This window comes from Gadus morhua, chromosome 7 (genome assembly GCF_902167405.1).
Source record: "Gadus morhua chromosome 7, gadMor3.0, whole genome shotgun sequence".
Classification (NCBI taxonomy): Eukaryota; Metazoa; Chordata; class Actinopteri; order Gadiformes; family Gadidae; genus Gadus; species Gadus morhua.
This window is the reverse complement of record NC_044054.1, coordinates 26,017,837-26,036,670: the sequence shown is the minus strand read 5'-3', so window position 1 is coordinate 26,036,670 and position 18,834 is coordinate 26,017,837. Positions and strand designations below refer to the sequence as shown.

Below are 18,834 nucleotides of genomic sequence, written 5' to 3'. Positions count from 1 at the left end.
TGTGATGTACTTCATATGAAGTGCTTTATGCAGTGTAAAAGCAGAAAGGATGTATCCCCAAGATGTCTGAAGACAGATGTCTTTATTTTCTAGAACATTTGCCATGGCAGTTGATAGCTTATTCAAATGTCATACAAAGTTGTTTTCGTATTTCAACCTTAAGTTTGGTCAAACGTACAGTTTAGAGGAGGAAGATAGAACCTTCCAGCTACTATTTTTAGCTGGAAATGAAGTGTAATAGTATAATTAAAGCAATCAATTGCTCTTATCCTGTTTATTGTTCCTTGCTAGTTAACTAAGATATCAATATATCAGCAAATCATCAATTGAATAAATTGCTAAAATCTATATGTTGACATGAAACAATCTTGTAATCTCTGTGAAATCTTTTCTCCAGATTGGTTGTGTTGAAGATTAAAACTCTGATCTGTTGTTGACTCTTGAATGCAAACTCTGCAACTAGATGTGTGTCTGGACTCCTTATTCCTGTAGCCATAGTGAGGGAGCACTGTTATCAACGGAGACTACAGTTCTGTCCACACTGTGCGCATGCATTCGAGACATTAACAATGCAAGGCTCCGTGCAGTTGGACATTACACTTTATTCATTCCTTTTTTTCAATGAAGCAATGTCAGCTGAGTGATCAGACCCTGCCTACAACTGGCACTAATCTGAGACCCCACCACCACCACCACCACCACCACCACCACCCCTACCAGCATGATAGATGGAAACGTCTTCTCTATGGTCTGGTCCATGGGAAGATTCATCAGAGAGGTGTAACAGATTTGAGATTTGAGCCCAAGGGGTGTGCGGAAAGTCTTTTTTGCTAGGGTGTTTAGCTCCAAGCCCGAAGGTTTTTGCTTTGATCCCAAATGTCCACAACCTCACCTACAGGCATCCTTGGGTATCCAAGGGGCCTACACCTTACCTTCTCTCTAAAGTCCCGATATAGTTGATTGGCAACCGAATGGAAGCACTGCATTGGGTTTCCATGGCTGCAGTGTGCGCAGAGTGTTGCGCCTAACTAGTCCACCTTGGCGCCCTCTGGTAAGCTTGCACCACCTGACTGATTGCTTCGGTTTTCCTCTTGCCAACGTCTCATTAAACCAACAGCCAACACATTTCTGAATTCAGTGCAACTCATTGTAACTCTGATGAAAGAGTGTTTTGATAATACATGGTATACACTTGCTAAGAGAATAAAGCATGCAAGAAGTCACTGGAAGTCACTTGTGTGTGCTAAGCGGAAGTTAATAAAGACTTGATGGCTAAACACTTGGAGATGTGTGGCTTTCATCTGAGACATACTGGTCCATGCCTTTGACACAATCATACTAATAGAACATTGACAGTCCTCACTGGTGTTCAAGCTTCAATCATGTGGTTGGCATGCTTCATTGTGAATCGATGAGGATATGTTTGTCTCCCTAAGCAGTGCAATAGTCCCATTCAAGTACAGTATCAGTATTATGAATAGCGCTTTCTCTATGCAATGACTCAGAGATTGTTATTGCAAAGAAATGCATTATTATCATAAGCGTTTGTGGTGGTAGTCACCCGTGTTTCATTGCATCCCAAGCCAATCAGTGATCTAGCTTAGCCTTCTCACTTCCTGTTTTGCCCCCTACCCATCCCCTAACCACTTTGTCTACATACCAATATTTATGTATCCACTTTTCTATTTTGTTATATATATCGCTATGTGTTTTGTGCTTCCAGTTTTCTTGAAGGGCAATGCATATTTTAAAGTTTGAGTACAAACCAGTACACATTTAATCTAACTAAGTGTCCCTGGCGACATATATTAATTTGTAACATAGAAAGTCAATAGTTTATGTACTCATTCATCACCTTAAATATATGTCTCTCTCTCTCACACACACACACACACACACAAACACACACACACACACACACACATAAACACACAGTCACACACACACAAACACGTACACATACACACACACACACACACACACACACACACACACACACACACACACACACACACACACACACAACAGAAAATGCATTTTTACTACTCTTTGGAGTCAGAAGTGTAGTGCTTTGAGGCCCATACACGTAAAATTATATTAGCTGCCACTGCAAAGCACTTAACTTCAGCTCCTTACTTTGGCGATGTGATCACGGCATGATGTATAGTGAAGGCTCCTGGGAAGGAAGGTGTACTGACGGCACTTTGGTGGGAGATGATTACATTGAAGAGGATTCATTCAAAATATGCTTGTTGTGAATACCAGTGCGGAGATGCGTTTCATAGCGGCTGGCTGCAATGAATGTAAAACAGAGACCATCATACTAAAGTTTAGTTTAAAGTTCTTTAAACTGAAAAAACAAAAAACAGATAGAATATATGTATATTAATTCTTTTAATCCTACCGACAGCCTAAACTGGATGTATGGATTGATTGATTCAAGTTATAGTTAAAGGTCTATCTTCTTCTACGATTAAGTGTGACTCAGGGAATATGTGTATGAATACATAGGGGGTGAGAGAGAGAGAGAGAGAGAGAGAGAGAGAGAGAGAGAGAGAGAGAGAGAGAGAGAGAGAGAGAGAGAGAGAGAGAGAGAGAGAGAGAGAGAGAGAGAGAGAGTTGATGCTCGTCTTATCGAACTGAATCATCTCTTGTTATTGTTGTTTTCAATAAGAGCAAGAACGGACAATATATAAGATACCACGCTGTCCTCACCAGCAAGGGAACAGGTGTGTTGCTTTAATTAAGACGCTCCATTGCAGGGTGTGCTCACACTGACCTCTTCATTTTACTGCATCATAATATTTAGCGGCGTCTCACACACTATATGACGGCGTGTGTTGGGGAGGTGTGAAGGGAAAGGAAAGTCCTCAGCATATACATACATTGCTGATATGTCCTCAGCATATCAGCAATATAGTACAATGCAATACAATTAGGGATGCAATGATTATAGATTCCAGTACGATTATAGTCTGAGGAATGAACATGGTTTGACGGTTTCAAGATTATTATGCATTATTAAACGGCTCTTCTCAATGCTGTGGAACGCTCCGTTCACTTGCATGGGCCTTTCCAACTTCCGGCGGTCAATTATATTTCGATAACGACAGTTGCTAAGCATTTATTGACTGCTAAAAATTGTTTTGTTACATTGCCGTGTAAAAAGCGGAATAATGTATAGAATGTCGCCGATCATTATCAGCTAAATAAGCTCCTTCAGGGCGAAGCAAGACACCTCCGCTTCGAGTTGGTGTCCTGTTCGCCCTTTCGGGGCTTATTTACCCGATAATGACCGGCGTTCTATACATTATCCTTTACTCAGTTGATTTCACAACACTAAGGTTGTTTAAAACCACATCTTTAATTGTGGATATTTTTTCCGCTTTCTTTATATAAATATATATATATATATATATATATATATATATATATATATTTTTTTTTTTTTTTTTTTTTTTTTTTATCACATATACTGACAGTTTAATAATAGAATATTAATGAACCAGGTTAAATTGATCTGTTAAGGGGTAGGACTTTACTTCCCCCTATCCCCTTTCGAACATGTGGCAAGTGTGTCTGTTTTTGCTTTTGTATTATTTATTCATCTACTACCATTTGAACTATGTTTTCATTGCTCACATGTTCGAAATAGAGACAATCAATCAATAAAGTCAATCAATCATATTCTTCTTCTTCATGTGGCTTGTGAAAATCCTTTCTTTTAATGTTTGATTGATGGTTGAAGTTTGGGTATAGATGAAAGAATTTTAGTTTAGTGCTGGAAATCTACGTTTCCAGCACTTTTCTTTTTTCTTTTCTTTTTTCTTTTCTTCATATTCCCACATTGACGACCACAGGTGTTTTAGGGGTGGATACAGAGGGTGAATGCTCGGTCCCTCAGCCATTGTTTATCTAATGTAGCATAATGTGAATGGCGCTCTTGTGACAGCATGTGCCGCACTGCATTCTAAGCTGGTGCATCGCTGCTGTTACTTCGTTCTCGTTCCGTCTGCAGGTTGCGCTGGCAATTTTCTGTTTGACAATTCTCATCACTGTGCAACCGTTGTTCCTAGAAAAGGAATGTACCGATGTCCTTTTTGTGAGAGTTAGACCTGAGACACTCTGTGTCGCAAAGCCTTTACGATTACCAAACTGTGACATTCAATAACGCGGTTAATGGTGAAACTGGTTAATGGCTGCATCCCTATATACAATAGACTTTTGTTGTTCTCCTGAATTGAAAAAAACATAAAGAATTAAATCTAAAAAATGCTTGATGAACATGTTTGAAGTGTTTCTACGTCTGGAATTGCTCGACTACTGGGTTGGACTCCAAACTGCTCATAATTTGTGGTGGTGGTGGTGGTGTCTTTAAAGTGTAATATGCGAGACCTGCCCTAGGGCAAAAATCAAACCAATAAAGCAACCCAGGATTATTATGTTTTTGTCTAATTAACAAATGATTTAGATCTATACTTTTAAATTTCAGCTAGCAAAGGGTGGTCTGTTTCCAGCATGGGGGGGCGGGGGGATCAATGGCAAAGGTTGCAATTAGGTACAATTAGATATTAATGTTTCTGCACTATATGACCACATAAACAAAGCATGGAAACTGTATGGATCCATTTGTTGAATGAAAATGTGTTGCACAGGCCCGAGTGAGGGAATTTAATCTATGAGCACTTTTTCATGATACATCAAAAATGTAATGGACACAATCCAAAATAAATGTTCCATTGATACAGCAGACAAATGTTGTGTTCCAATTACTGGTCATTGCTATTGTACAATTCTGCTGGTAATTTGGTGTTGGATAAACACTGATATCAACTTCATGTCACGCCCATCCATTGATTGTTTTCCAATGATGTTAATGTTAATGCTAGTCCACTCTCTCTCTCTCCTCTCACTTTCAACTGCACCCCACAATGAATTTGTAGCTCTAACCCTGCTCTCTTAGCCCTGCAGAGGGGCGTTTTACCTGGTGCATCACCCCACTGTGTTCTGTGACCACTGAATCACCCTTAATTCTTACCGTCCTCTTTATTCATTTCTTCCCTTCTCTTTTATGCCTCATTTGCCCTGTTGGTTTAACCTTTCCATCCCTCCTTTATTTCATTATTTCAAATTTGATTTACTCTTTTGCTCCACCTTCTGTGATGACATGTCATCGTCGTTGTTGTCATGGTGATGTAGTATCTTGAACGTGTGCGTATGCGTGTGCATTATGCCCTTTATTACACTTTTGAGCATGATTCCTTCTTTCTGGCACTCCCTCCATTCATTCTCCTCCGCATAGATTGCATATATAAGCATAAATTAACATCAACAAGAGCGCAGAGGGAGGAACAATGAGATGCCATGGTCTTCAGTTCCATCCTTTAACCCAAACACACTGGCATTGTTTGTTTGCAGAATTTTGCTGTATTATGGATCCTTTTCATTTGTGTATTTGTGTGTGTGCGTGTGTGTGTGTGTGTGTGTGTGTGTGTGTGTGTGTGTGTGTGTGTGTGTGTGTGTGTGTTTTTGCGTTTGTGTATTTAGTCTGTGTCCAGTTGTGACCCTAGTTTAGGGCAAGACAGTATATGTTAATTATCTTCCTTTTCTATAGAACAGTAAGAGCTTTTAAATAGAAGACCATTTTGTGTTAATAATACAAAATAAACCTGTTAAGCATGATGTTTGTGTCTCGACTCGTACAGTGTCCAGAGACTCAAAGACATGTACTCCTACGTTGTGAACAGATAATGAAGTCGGACAATTGTATGAATGCATTTATCTTATTCATACAATAGAAAAACAACTTTAAATGCAGCCATTGCGTAAATTACATCTGTCTAGTCAGGGGAAATGAAAGCAAGCTACCGTTGGTAGGAAGGTGCAGAATGCAGACGGCTTCACAGATGGATGGACCCGAAAGTATGAGAGCACAAAGCAACAGGCTGGACTGTAGATCAAAGCCGAGATGGATTCAAAGGAAACAAGACAACCACACATCACAAAGCAGACCTGGAGGAGAAGAATAACTAGCCAGAGATAAAGGGATAGATTGGGAGGAGAATACAGATGGACAGACGGACATTCATCCCAGATTAGATTAGGTCAACATAGTCTATTATATATATGTATCATCAGTATAATATACTGATGATACATGTATATACAGGTAAATTATAAGTGGTCCTTATAGGCTAGAAAATGTTTGAGAGATTAGCATCTGACTGTAAAATTCTCAATGTTATTTTAAATCAAGGGAGGCCTCCTTGATGAGCCTGTTAAACCTGAATTTGCAATCATTCATTTTGCATAAGCTTTTATCCAAAGGGGATCTCCAGGTGAGGCTGGGAACAGCCAATAGATTAGTATACAGTCCATTATAGTGCCGAAGGACAAAGTTTCCAAAAATAAGCACCAGACTAAAGTGCTGGATAGATTAAGGAATTAGCAACAAGGATGAGACTACCTCTGGTGTATTCATATGAGACTGCAGCCCTTCTCTACCTAATGACATCTTTCTGGTTTCAACATTAAACATTAAAACTTAATTTCTCCCAACCCATCTTGTGTAAACCGAGGTTCCATCCATCGCCTGTAAAAGAAACCCTGTGACCTCTACAAACTGGCTGTTTGTTATAATGTTGTCTTTCCTTGCTGTCCCTTTAGGGAATGGCTTTGTTTGACACACTAAGGCTAATCTTCTGCTTTGTCATTACCAAACCAATGCTGCTAAACTATTCCACCGTTCCCAGTGGAACGACAAGGGAAAAAGTGAATAGCGAATGAATGAACAAATTAAATAAGCATTGTAAGAATGTAAGGAACGAAGAAAGAAAGAACGTAACGAGGGAAGGATTGAGGAATGAATGCAGCAGCTTGATGACTAATCGACCAGCTGATCTGCTACTCATACAGACCAAGCTCCTTGAAGTCAACATGCTTTGATGCCAGCTTTCGGCACCTATTTGTACCCTGTTTACAATTGTATGTCTGCGATCCAACCGTTGAGAGAACATGCCTGCCCAAAAGAAACATGTATACAAATTTTATACAAAACTTTTTTATATACATTCGTTTTTTTGGATTGGGTATGGAGAATTGCATAGACAAAAGGATAGTGACCGATAATAGTGATTAATATGGATGTCATGGGGTGTGATACTTTGAGTGGTGGTATCCTGAAGAGCTAAAGTGCTGTGGGTGTGAGTGACACTTGCTGGTAATGACTAACTTTGTGCTTGCTGCAACGATGCAGCTTTTATTTTGATGATGTTATTTTTTTTCTTACGACCTGGAGTTTGCTGACAGACACTTACACTTAGCGAAATTGAGTCTGAAAGCAAGGCGGTCATACAATTTAGCTGTCCTTCTGTCTGCACCAGTCCTTTCTCTCCGTCGGGGATGGGGCCAGCTCGGGGCTGTGTTTCATTTCATGCGGCATTCGTTTTTATTAAACATCAAACACTTCCTGTGAAAATGTTTTTTGCCCACCTCCAAGATCACTTTACTTGTTGTACCTTATGTTAAACTACAGAGCGAAACCCGCCACCACAACAGCCTCCAGTGGTAATGGTGTGCAGAGGTAGCCGAGCCCAGTTGCTTTGTAGACCCGCGTCATTTACCCTTTTAAGTCGTAGCACAAAGAAGTCCAGGGAAAACATTCACACAATATGTGACTCACAAATTCAATGATCTGGATTTCCTGGCATGGCATTAACCGAAACAACATCAGATTGCTGTGCAATGTTCTGGTCCAAGTCCAAAGTCTTAGCTGAACCGAGACATCGAGAGCGTTCCCAGCATGCAATGTGTCGAAAAGTAAGTTCTTTAATCCCATCCGCTCAATTGCATGACCAAAAATGTACGTGCTGTCATTTAATTGCGTAGCATTGTAATTTAAATTGTGTCATGCAGGGGATGCACAGTGAATTAAAATACAGCTGATGATTGAGAGGAGGGAGGTGAAGCTACTCAAGATTGCTAACAAGCAGACCATTAGGAGTCAGTCCCTCATTAATGAGAGAGAGACTCGTGTCCTGAGCTTTTGTTATGCATAACATTTTTATTTATTGTTCATGATTGATTTATTTACCTCACTTTTATACATAAGAGCTATTGTGGAGTGCCATCACACAGACAAACAAATCTCTGTCCATGGTTCTGATACCCGAATGCAGTATGTTTTACCCTAGTCGCTGTCCTTGGTTCTGATACCCTAATGCAGTGAGGCCTGGTTTACAGAGTCGCTGTCCTTGGTCCTGATACCTGAATGCGGTTATGCCTGGTTTACAGAGTCGCTGTCCTTGGTTCTGATACCTCAATGCAGTGAGGCCTGGTTTACAGAGTCGCTGTCCTCGGTTCTGATACCCGAATGCAGTGAGGCCTGTCTTACAGAGTCGCTGTCCTAGGTTCTGATACCCGAATGTGGTGAAGCCTGGTTTACAGAGTCGCTGTCCTTGGTTCTGATACCCGAATGTGGTGAGGCCTGGTTTACAGAGTCGCTGTCCTTGGTGCCAGAATATAAACCCCCTCACCTTCATGAAACCTTTATTTTGAGGAGAAGCCCGGGGAGCCTGATAGTTAGTTATCCTCCTCCTGCTCCTCCCTCTGTGTGTTACCTGCTCTTTAATGGCACTTCTTATTATTTTTATTTGTGGCTCTGACGAGGATCATTGGCTTTGTGGTCATAGGGACCTGGGGGAGACGATGGCTCTGTTCCTATGAAGGGTGAGCAGCGAGGAGAAAAAGCAGGACTCTCTGGCGCTTTATACACCGAGCAGAGTAGGAGGAGAGGAGAGAGAGGAGTGCAATGGAGGGGAATAAAGAGAGACCGGGAAGGAAAGGGCAACAGATGGTCACGGAAATAATACAAAGATGCAGCGGGAGAGAGATGATCTAAGGTACAGATACACACTCAGAGGGAACTATACCAACAGAGCCAGGGAGACAAATAAAGAATGGAAGACACACTGAGAACGAGTGAGAGAGGGATATAAAACAAAGACAGAGAAGAGAGCCAGAGAAACAATCAGCTAGTGGTGGGTGTAGTGGAAATACGTACGAGAGGGAGAGAGGGAGAGAGAGAGAGATAGGGGGGCCAGGCGGAGACTAAGGCTGTGAATAGAATGGTTAGGCAGGGTTCCTCTCTACCTGAGGGAGATTAGGGGGTCTGCATCCAGAGTGATTAATAGGTTGCCTGCCAATTGCTCGTCCAGGTTTCCCCCCCCTGTATGAATAATCACCTCCCTTAGTCACTTACATAGAGAGTGATGTGTGCAGGAGTTGGTGTTGGTGCCACCACCCACATAAATAGTGATGGGGGGTTGGGGGCAGGATTTACAATTAAGTGTGACTCAGGGAATATGCGTATGAATACATAGGGGCTGAGAGAGAGAGAGAGAGAGAGAGAGAGAGAGAGAGAGAGAGAGAGAGAGAGAGAGAGAGAGAGAGAGAGAGAGAGAGAGAGAGAAAATGAGATGCATACACAGACGGAGGAACTGAATGTTTAGAGGTAGTATTGTATTTTTTATTTACGACGTATATGGTAATGTTGCCATGCATTTAGACAGGTCGATACACACACTTATTGAATGTCAGGGTTATGCCCATAAAAACTCTTCAACTGCAGTCCAAAGAGCTTGGATTCTGGCCACCCACACTACAATGCATATATTTGTCATCACAAGAGAAGTTGTTAATGTGTACAAAGTTTTAGATACTATCCTCCCCACACACAAGTCACTTCAACGCATCCCGTGGCTTCTTGTTAATAGCCTCACCGCAAACAAAGCCCTGCCGGCACCATGTTATTCATTTAAATGCTGTGAATAGTAATGTGTCTTCCTAATTTACTTCATGAAACCTGGGTGGGAATACAATTATCATTAGCTTTTTCAGTAAGTTGCTTTCTGAGATCTAAAGGGAGACTGAACATGGTTATCTAAGTGAAGATAATGTCTAGCCCTCAGTGTATTACTGAATTGAACGAATTGAAAGGATTACACACCTGATATAGACTGGGTCGACATGGTGCAGTGCAGTAAGTGCACCGCGGCGAACGACGAGATCAACCGGGGACTGGTGAGGTCTGACTTTGGTTATTGTTGACTGGGTGAAGGAGGTTCATAGGCTGCGACAAGCAAAAGGAGGCTCTTTGATTCTTATCAAACTTTGTATTTAACACACTGTTTAATGTGTTAAATAGCCATCCAAAACGCCACCTTTTACACCATTATAGAGTTGCCCACCACAATACCCTAAAAGACGGCAAATTGTACAACTAGCATTATACAGCGTCATATGTGGTGTTTTGAAAGGTCAGCTGCCGGATTTTACGCCGATTTAAATCAAAACACGTCTGCAATGAGGAGGACTGTGACCCTTTTGGTCATCCATACGTTCGTCTGTCCCTGCGTGTGTGTGTGAAGTGTGTGCATGTGAAGTGCATTGTAAGTGCAGCCAACAGTTTAACAAGAAAGACACGGGTTCAGGGGGTGACTAGGAACTCTTGCATGTTAACAATAATGTTCCGTGACACTTTATGGTAAATAAAAGGCAGAAGGCAGACTCACTCTGCCTGTGAGTCTGCCTTCCAGGTATTCAATCATGATTGTGAAAAAAAAGTGGATGGATTAGATGCTGTGCTTCCTGTGTGTAAAACAAAAAATAATCCATTCTGATTGGCTACCGCTCTCTCCGTCGGCGGGATTACCCTAGCAGTTGTCTGATGTGGAGCATGGGGTGGGCGCAGATCGTTGTAGTGATTAGCTGCTGTGCTGTCTGGGCGGTTCATGTGTTATTCCAACTCATCAGTGTCTGCGCTAACACAAGTTGAGAGGGACAACTTCCAGAGCTTCCTCCCGACATTAGTTATTCACCAGTGGACCACCTGCGTGCTCTGCATCCTAATCCTCTGTTCCTCTCTGTTGCTTACTCCCCCTCCTTCGTCCTACATATGTTCCCCCCTCAATCTCTTTTCTCCACCCTTTTTTTACCGCTCATTCTCTCCTTCTCCCTCTCTCTCACTCACTACCTCTCTCAACCCCTCTTTCTGTTCCTATTCTTATTATAAAAACATTTCAGACTTTACATTATCTCTCTCTTGCTCTCATTCTCTCTGTCTACTTAATTGTATGGCCAAGCTCTCTTACACGCTCTCTGTTGCCATGCCATTCTCCGCTCCTTGTTTTGATATCCTACTTTATTTATTAATTACTCATCATCCCCATTATAGCATACTTTCTCTTACCCTCACACAGAGACTGGGAAAAGGATGGAAATAGAAATTCCCTCATTGGCCGGATCAGTCCCCTCAGAAGAGTGGTTAACAGGGAATATCAGCCAATCAATAGTGCGTTAATCAACATATAGATAAAGAATTAATCTCAAGCACAAAGTGACTATTGTGATAAGTTAGTGGTGCGTTTGGGTGTAAGTGCAATGGGGCTAGCAGGGTGAATAAGTATATAATGCCATGTTATCCTTCCCCAGCTACAGTCAGGGGGTTTAAGCTGGCCTTGTTTCTGAGGCTAAATGGGATCTTTGGGTGGCGCAGACAGTCTTGCCTGCGGTTATGGAGCCTGTCTTCCAGAAGGGTCATGTCTAGGCAGCTTCCCCACTAAGGCATCATGAAGACTGTTTATCTCTCGGGAAGGCCTGACCGTTCCACTTCTCGTCATCAGGGATCAAGACTCAAACTAACTAGGCACGAGCTCATCCACAAGCACACATGATGGGGACGCATTATGTTTCCGATGCATGATTGGAAATAGAAAGGAAAAAGCAATTGATGAAAGGTTTCCCAGGTGGCTTATCAGCAAACAGCAGCGTCCTCCCTGTTGTCTCCATATCTCATGTTTCTGTTTCATGTGCTTTCACACCTTATGATTGCTTAGATAAATCTGGATTGGACTGCAATGATGCATTAGCTTTGGCACTTTAGAGAATGACACGCTGCATGCTTTGCCCTTAGAGCTTTGTAAACCAGATACCCCCCTGGCCCCCACCTCCCATCCCCCCCCCCCCCCCCCCCCCCCTCCCATTGGCTTACTGAATAAGCAACGTCGGCGCCAATGACACAGGATGACACTGCAGATTCCCTGCTTATCGGATGATGCCGTCGTTCCGGTGTGCGTGGCCGTCTGTCACGCTGTGAGCTCCCGCTCCTGACAGCGGACCCCGGGATGCCGCGGTGAATCAATAGGTTCCAGAACCCTCTGCACCCCCCCCCCCCCCCACCCAACTGATAGCTTCGCTGAGGCATCACCTTTTTCTGTTTATTTATTTATATATCTAGTCTTTTTTTAAACAATCACCACCTGCCCAGTCTGTCAAGACCTGAGGCATCTTCTGAGAGATCACAGCCGAGGTCTGCTGTCAAACCCAGGGTGAGTCTGTCACTGGGGGGGAGGGAGGGGGGGGGGGGGGGGGGGGAGGAGAGAGAGAGGATAGCGAGAGAGGATTACTGTCTAGGGGGTCTCTTACAACAGCCATGTTTGAAGCCAGAGGGGTCGGGGCCTGAGGTTGCTCCTCTCAGACATCAAAGTCTATCAGCAGCTGTCTGTTGTACTTTCTGAGAGGCAGGGATGATGCCAATGGTACACAACAGTGCAACGTTGAACCTCACTGTGGGACTGAAAACATAACTAAGTTATGGGTATTGTATGTTTGTTTCAAGGGTAAATAAAGTCACAGGATGAACAATTAATCACTGGCTGTGCAGGTGAGTTATCTGCCCGTGTCGTGTTGAGATAATAAATGGTATCGCAGAGAGCAAGCAGATGGATCAAGGAATCGTCAGCAGAATTCTGTGTGGGAATGGGTTCAGAGGGGACACTCCCAACGGAGCACTTACTCTTCAAACTTCATGGTTTTATCTCCAAAGTCATTTTGGAACGGTTAACAGGGTTAACATATGAGCGTCCATGCTGCAAATGTTCAGATGGTTTCACCATTACCATTGTTCCACTAGGACCAAACCTGGGCAGCAGTCCTCTATTTATGAGACCAAAGGGAACTGGGGAAGAATAATTCTCAATTTGCCATAAAGGTGAATTGAATTGGAAGGCCATTTTCATGAACATAAATTCCCCCTCATTGAGAAGAATGATATTTGGCTAGCGGAGTGTCCTCTGACACTGGTCCTTTTGTATCAGCAGACAGCTCTCGCTCTCACCCTTGCGGAGTAACAGCTGTTTATCTTTCCCGTCTGACTGCCAATGAGATGAACGCTGAGATGTATTGAGCGGCGCTGGGGCACCGCCACGAAACAATCCTCTAAATCGCCTGTGGTTCTTGTCTGTTTTTGGGGTTGGTTTTTACCGTTTGTTTCTTGGTTCTGTGTTTTCTTTGTAATAAATTCCCTATTACGATTATCTTCTGCTTTGTGTTGCCACATGTATTCATGTTTCTCGCTCTTCCTTTCTATCATATAAATGCCCTTTATTCAGTTCCCTAGTTTCTGTCTCCTTACCGTTTGATCATGTTTTGCTCTTATTCTCACCCCTTCTCCTTTACACAGAGGTGGTCCAGCTCAGCCTGCCTGAGGAGCAGCGGATCAGCGTCTCCACGGTAACAGTCGGCCTCAGCATGGTCCTGTCCTGTGCCATCCAGGGGACACTGCGCCCACCCATCATCTGGAAAAGGAACGGCATAATTCTCAACTTCTTGGACCTTGAGGACATCAACGTGAGTACACGTTTGGTGTCACCCCGATTTGAGGAGTAATTTCATCCTCTCTTGAAGCCTGTCACTCTGGGTCTGTCTCTACCCTCCGCATCTGGGCTCCACCCAAAGTTATCTGTCACCAGCAAGCTAATCTGTCTCCACCCCCTGTGATCTGTCCATGCCCACGTAAAGCGGTCTCCACCCACTCCAAAACGTCTCCACCCACCGTAGTTTTCTCCACCTACTCTAATCCGTCTCCACTCACCATAGCTGTCTCTGAACTGTCTCTACCAACTCTAATCTTATTGATACAATCATAATTGTATCAAATACTCTTTGTGTTACATTGGCCAATCCCATATCGGCCACTGTGGGAGACTGTAGCCTTCTCTCACCAATAAGGAAGGGAGCACTAGCATAAAGCCTTCGGCTATGTGTGCAGAAGTCACCGCAAAGCAAATCAATTAATGAAGATTGGCATTAGCAAAGAACTTCTGCTTATGTCAACAGTGTATCTGTGATAGTCTCATTGTTAGTATAAGCCAGAGAGGGCAAATTACTAGTTTGACATTTCCAAAACAAAGCATTATAAAAGAGGTGCGACCAGAGTTGACAGTCAGTAGCCCTTCCCTTTGCTTTGCTACCTGTTTATTTCCTCAAAATGAATTTCTTTGGGCGATGACTGTTGAAAAAAGTAGACGTCAATTTCATAGACAGACATAGTAACAGAGCAAAAACTAAAAAGTTCAACACAATTACCCTTTGAAGCACCGCCAAATTGCTGACATCTCCAAAGTGCTCCTGTGAATTTATTTAGTGGTTCAAAACCCAGTTTCTTGCAACGCTTTGCCTCAACTGTACGACGTCTGCAAATACAGCGTTTTAGACTGCTTTTGACTTTGCTATTGAACTCGTAAAATAGCCTGAAGTAAGCGCACACCAGTACATCAATGATCTGTTGTGGTGCTGTGCATTCACTTCACTACATTATGTACCTAGGCTATATCGGGTGTTGAATCCATGTGAACAGTAATGTGTTCAGTATTACACTGCAGACTAACCATTTTTTTCACTTGGATCGCCAAGTTTTGTCTCCATTGTGTTCTCCGTTAAGTAGCATAGTAGCATACCCCTACGACAGCTGTGTTCAGTGTGAATTGAAAGTCTGTTATGTAGGTCTTCATTGAATCTTCTTATTGTGCAGCGTGGCTATTTTTACCAGTAGCTTCTTTTCTTTAGGTTATAATATCAATAACGACGATGGTAAAGAAGTGTTATGTTAAAAAAATAAATAATGAAATATAAACAAAACGTACTTAAAACATTGATATGAAGATTGACATTACATGATCTTCAGTGGGCATGTTCCCATAGCGATGTGGTGTGCAATTTATACTCACACTCAATAGGCAACTTGTGTTGCTTATTTTTTATTAACACTATATTTAAAAGGGAAGCAAATATGAACGTCATTTTCTCGCCATGTTCAAAATATTCGTCAGAAATCAATCTAGGGTACATGCCCACTGTCTATCATGCAATATATCTGTATGTTAAGAACATTTATATTTTCGGGTTTTCATATGGAAATGTGCACAAATCTTTTTGACAAAAATACCTAGTTATAAAAAAGAATTACGCACTATTTGATGCGTTCAATCGCGTGTTAAAAAGCCGCCCAAAACGCTACATTTTTCGGCGTTTTACATTTAAGGAAAAGGAGAGTAAAAATCTGTGTTTTCAACAACTAAATTTGACCTTCCATAGTGTGCGTCTGCGCACTTGTGTGTGTGTATTGGTATTCCCATGAATACATCATCAAGCGCTGCAAGAGCCATGAGTGACCGTTAATGCATGCCTTCACATCAAACTGCACAAAACAAAGGAAAAAGGAATATAAGCCGAAAAACAATCTTATGTAACGTGATTATAAGCAACCTTAAAAAAATCTATCAAATCAATACACCCCTGCAGCATGTAACAGCCACATCCAAGCGGTCTGAGTGAAACAACTGAAACCCAGAAGCAGATTAAACAGATTGCCTCATGGGGTTTCGGGGCTATGCATCTCACTACCGTCTTCGGTCTTATGTGTATGGTCCCCATGAGACCAGCAGAGTTGATGGCACAATGCACAACCTGACCAAAGGCTGTGCATTGTGCCATGCCAATGCTCCCTCACTGTGTGCTACTCCATGGGTCTGGCCGGACCGTTTTGAAACACTGCTGGTGGACATGGAGCGAGGGAGAAAGAGAAGGGGCGTGACACACAGAGCCGTCCCCAAGGGTTACGGAGCGTTAACGATCTGTTGCCTTGGAGCTCAGAGGGGCTGGGCTGGGAGGTGGGAGTAAGATAAGAAACATGCACAAAAGAACAAGACAATATCAGGGAGATAATTGGACAAGGATCTATGCAGCACACACTACAAGAACTATTAGAATTGATGGACAAATTAAATATGGAAGGGGAGGATTTGTATTTCAATGTATTAAAGAGGGCTTTGTGAATGCAGTTTATTAGCATTGAGTGTCAATAAGAACAACAACTTTCCTCACTGATCCCAGCCCAATAAATCGTGTTGGGTCGCTGAACGTTGATGAAGCATGCTTGTTTGTTTTTGTTTTTATGGGATTAGTGAAGAAATATAGTATATCAAACAGCAACAGTTTGATATACATTTGGTTGTTTATTGACTAACATTTGGAGACATGCTATATTTCATTTAAGTTCGGTGTGTCCCTAAATGTATAGTTTCACAAAGGAAACACATTGTTTCATGATGAGAAATTGAAATGAATTCAATTCAATGCAAGTTGATATGGATGCTAAATTAAGATCCCATTTAGCCCATATGCTAATCATATAGACACATACTTATACATAAAAATGATTGTGAGTGTGTGTGGATGATGGCTGGTTGATGCAGCCACCCCTGGCCTTAGTCAGACTGATTGGACTCTGGGGCTGGGTGAGGCTGCAAACCTGTTGCACATTGAACAATCAATGTGCAATGTTTAACCAGCCGTCACCACACACACTCAAGAATATGTCCTACATGGCTACATGGCCTGGTGCTTAGCACACACTCCCACTATCATCTTATACCTGTTGGCATCATTTGAACAAGAAACATGAAAAACCTCCACTTTCCATTGAGTTGACTTCTAATCAATAAGGTCATCAGCAGGGATACAGCCACTGATCACGTCCTCCCACACTGTGATCGAGGACCAAAGGGAGGGTCTACAGTCATTGCTGTAACCCTGCTTTTATCGTAACCAGCGGTCAAAGTCATCATGTTCGCAACATAAATTCGGGGGCAGCCATTAATTACTGATCATATACCAATGATCGCATTTTGCCCTCATCAAGTTTATTGAAAAGATCCTTTCACACTTTCTGCGCTCACATCAAGCCAACTTTTGTCCAAGTAGAAAAAAGGCCAACCTCTTCTCCTTGTTTGGCCCCATATTGTGAAATAGTGCAATACCCCCCCCTCCCTCCTCCTCCACGTTTCACCTCCACCACCATCTCCACCCCGTACATCTGCTGCGCTACTCTGTAGGACGGCACACTATTTAATGTCTTAATCCAAGTGAAGCTGGGAAGCTGGAACTCCCCAGGTGACTACTGAATGCTGCACACACAACAACTGGCGTCGTTCATCAGCCTAATGGCTTTTATATTTTTAACCCCTGCCATTAGTCAGGCGTAGGCAGCGCCACGACGCATGGGGGAGGGATCGAATCCCCCCAACACCTTCCTGGGCGCGGCAGGGACACCCGTTGATTCATAGCCCCTCTTCCTGTCCCATCACTCTCCCTCACTCTCTCTTCCGTTCTCTCTCTCTGTCTTTTATCAGCCCCCCCCCCATCTCCCTTCTACCTGTCTTTTCTTTCTTGTCTTCCTCCTCTCATGCTATCTGAAGTTGCGTTTGTGTCTCCTCTAACTTATTCCCCCCCCTCCCCCATGCTTGGCCCTCTATGTCTCTCTCTCTTGCTGTCTCTTTTGTTTCTTGTTTTCTTCCCTCTGTGCATCTTGCTCTGTGCGTGACTCCAATATTGCCCTCCTGTTATGCACACACTGCTTTTAACTTCCAAACTTCCACCCCTCCCTCCCATTCATCCTCTCATTCTTATGTTCTCACAAACTCACTCCTTCCCTCTGCTCTCTCTTCTCCTTGCTCGCTCTCTCTCTCTCTCTCTCTCCCTCCCTCCCTCCCTCCCTCCCTCCCTCCCTCCCTCCCTCCCTCCCTCCCTCCCTCCCTCTCTCTCTCTCTCTCTCTCTCTCTCTCTCTCTCTCTCTCTCTCTCTCTCTCTCTCTCTCTCTCTCTCTCTCTCTCTCTCTCTCTCTCTCTCTCTCTCCCTCCCTCCCTCCCTCCCTCCCTCCCTCCCTCCCTCCCTCCCTCTCTCTCTCTCTCTCTCTCTCTCTCTCTCTCTCTCTCTCTCTCTCTCTCTCTCTCTCTCTCTCTCTCTCCCTCGCTTCTTCCCCCCTGCAGGACTTTGGGGATGACGGCTCCCTGTACATCACCAAGGTGACCACCATCCACATGGGGAAGTACAGTTGCCATGCATACGGCTACGAGGACCTTCACCAAACGCATGTTCTGCAGGTGAATGGTCAGTAACGCCCCCTTACTTACCTACCTATAGTGCTGGGAAGTACAATGATACTACTAAGTAGAAGTCAGGAGAATGATATGATAGTGATCACTTATTTTATTATTATTGTATTATTATTAATTATGTGAAAACTGCAGAATCCTCCTAACAGTATAATAACACGTGTAACAAGCAGTTAAACAACCTGATGTATATAGCATGTAATATATACCGACTTTATTGTTTATTTGTCGGATTAGCTGCATACGTGTAATGTGCTAATATTCCTGTGGTCCACACATAAGAAATAAACAATGAAACACATTTGTAACATTCAATGAGTTGATGTCGCATTCAGACAAAATAGCCTAAATACATTCCAATGCCAACCAACCATTTTCATTTTCAGCATTACATTACAAACAAACAGACACTGATGTTATATTATTAAATAATTACACATTTCCCTGAATTAGGACTGTAGATACTGAACAATGTTCTATAGGTCATTTCACAGATATAAACGGGGATATTGTTCCCTAATGCTGTGGCTGTGTAAATGAATGA

The 18,834-nt window shown here is 42.8% G+C and overlaps 1 protein-coding gene across 1 annotated transcript in view; it reads left to right on the top strand.

The window, feature by feature from the left end:
• fstl4 (follistatin-like 4) overlaps positions 1 to 18,834 on the top strand; it is a 187,162-nt gene that overhangs the window by 143,571 nt on the left and 24,757 nt on the right. The window contains exons 7-8 of the mRNA XM_030362380.1: positions 13,520 to 13,686; positions 18,165 to 18,285. Coding sequence (XP_030218240.1) covers positions 13,520 to 13,686; positions 18,165 to 18,285 — 288 coding nt within the window. The remainder of the gene's footprint in view (positions 1 to 13,519; positions 13,687 to 18,164; positions 18,286 to 18,834) is intronic.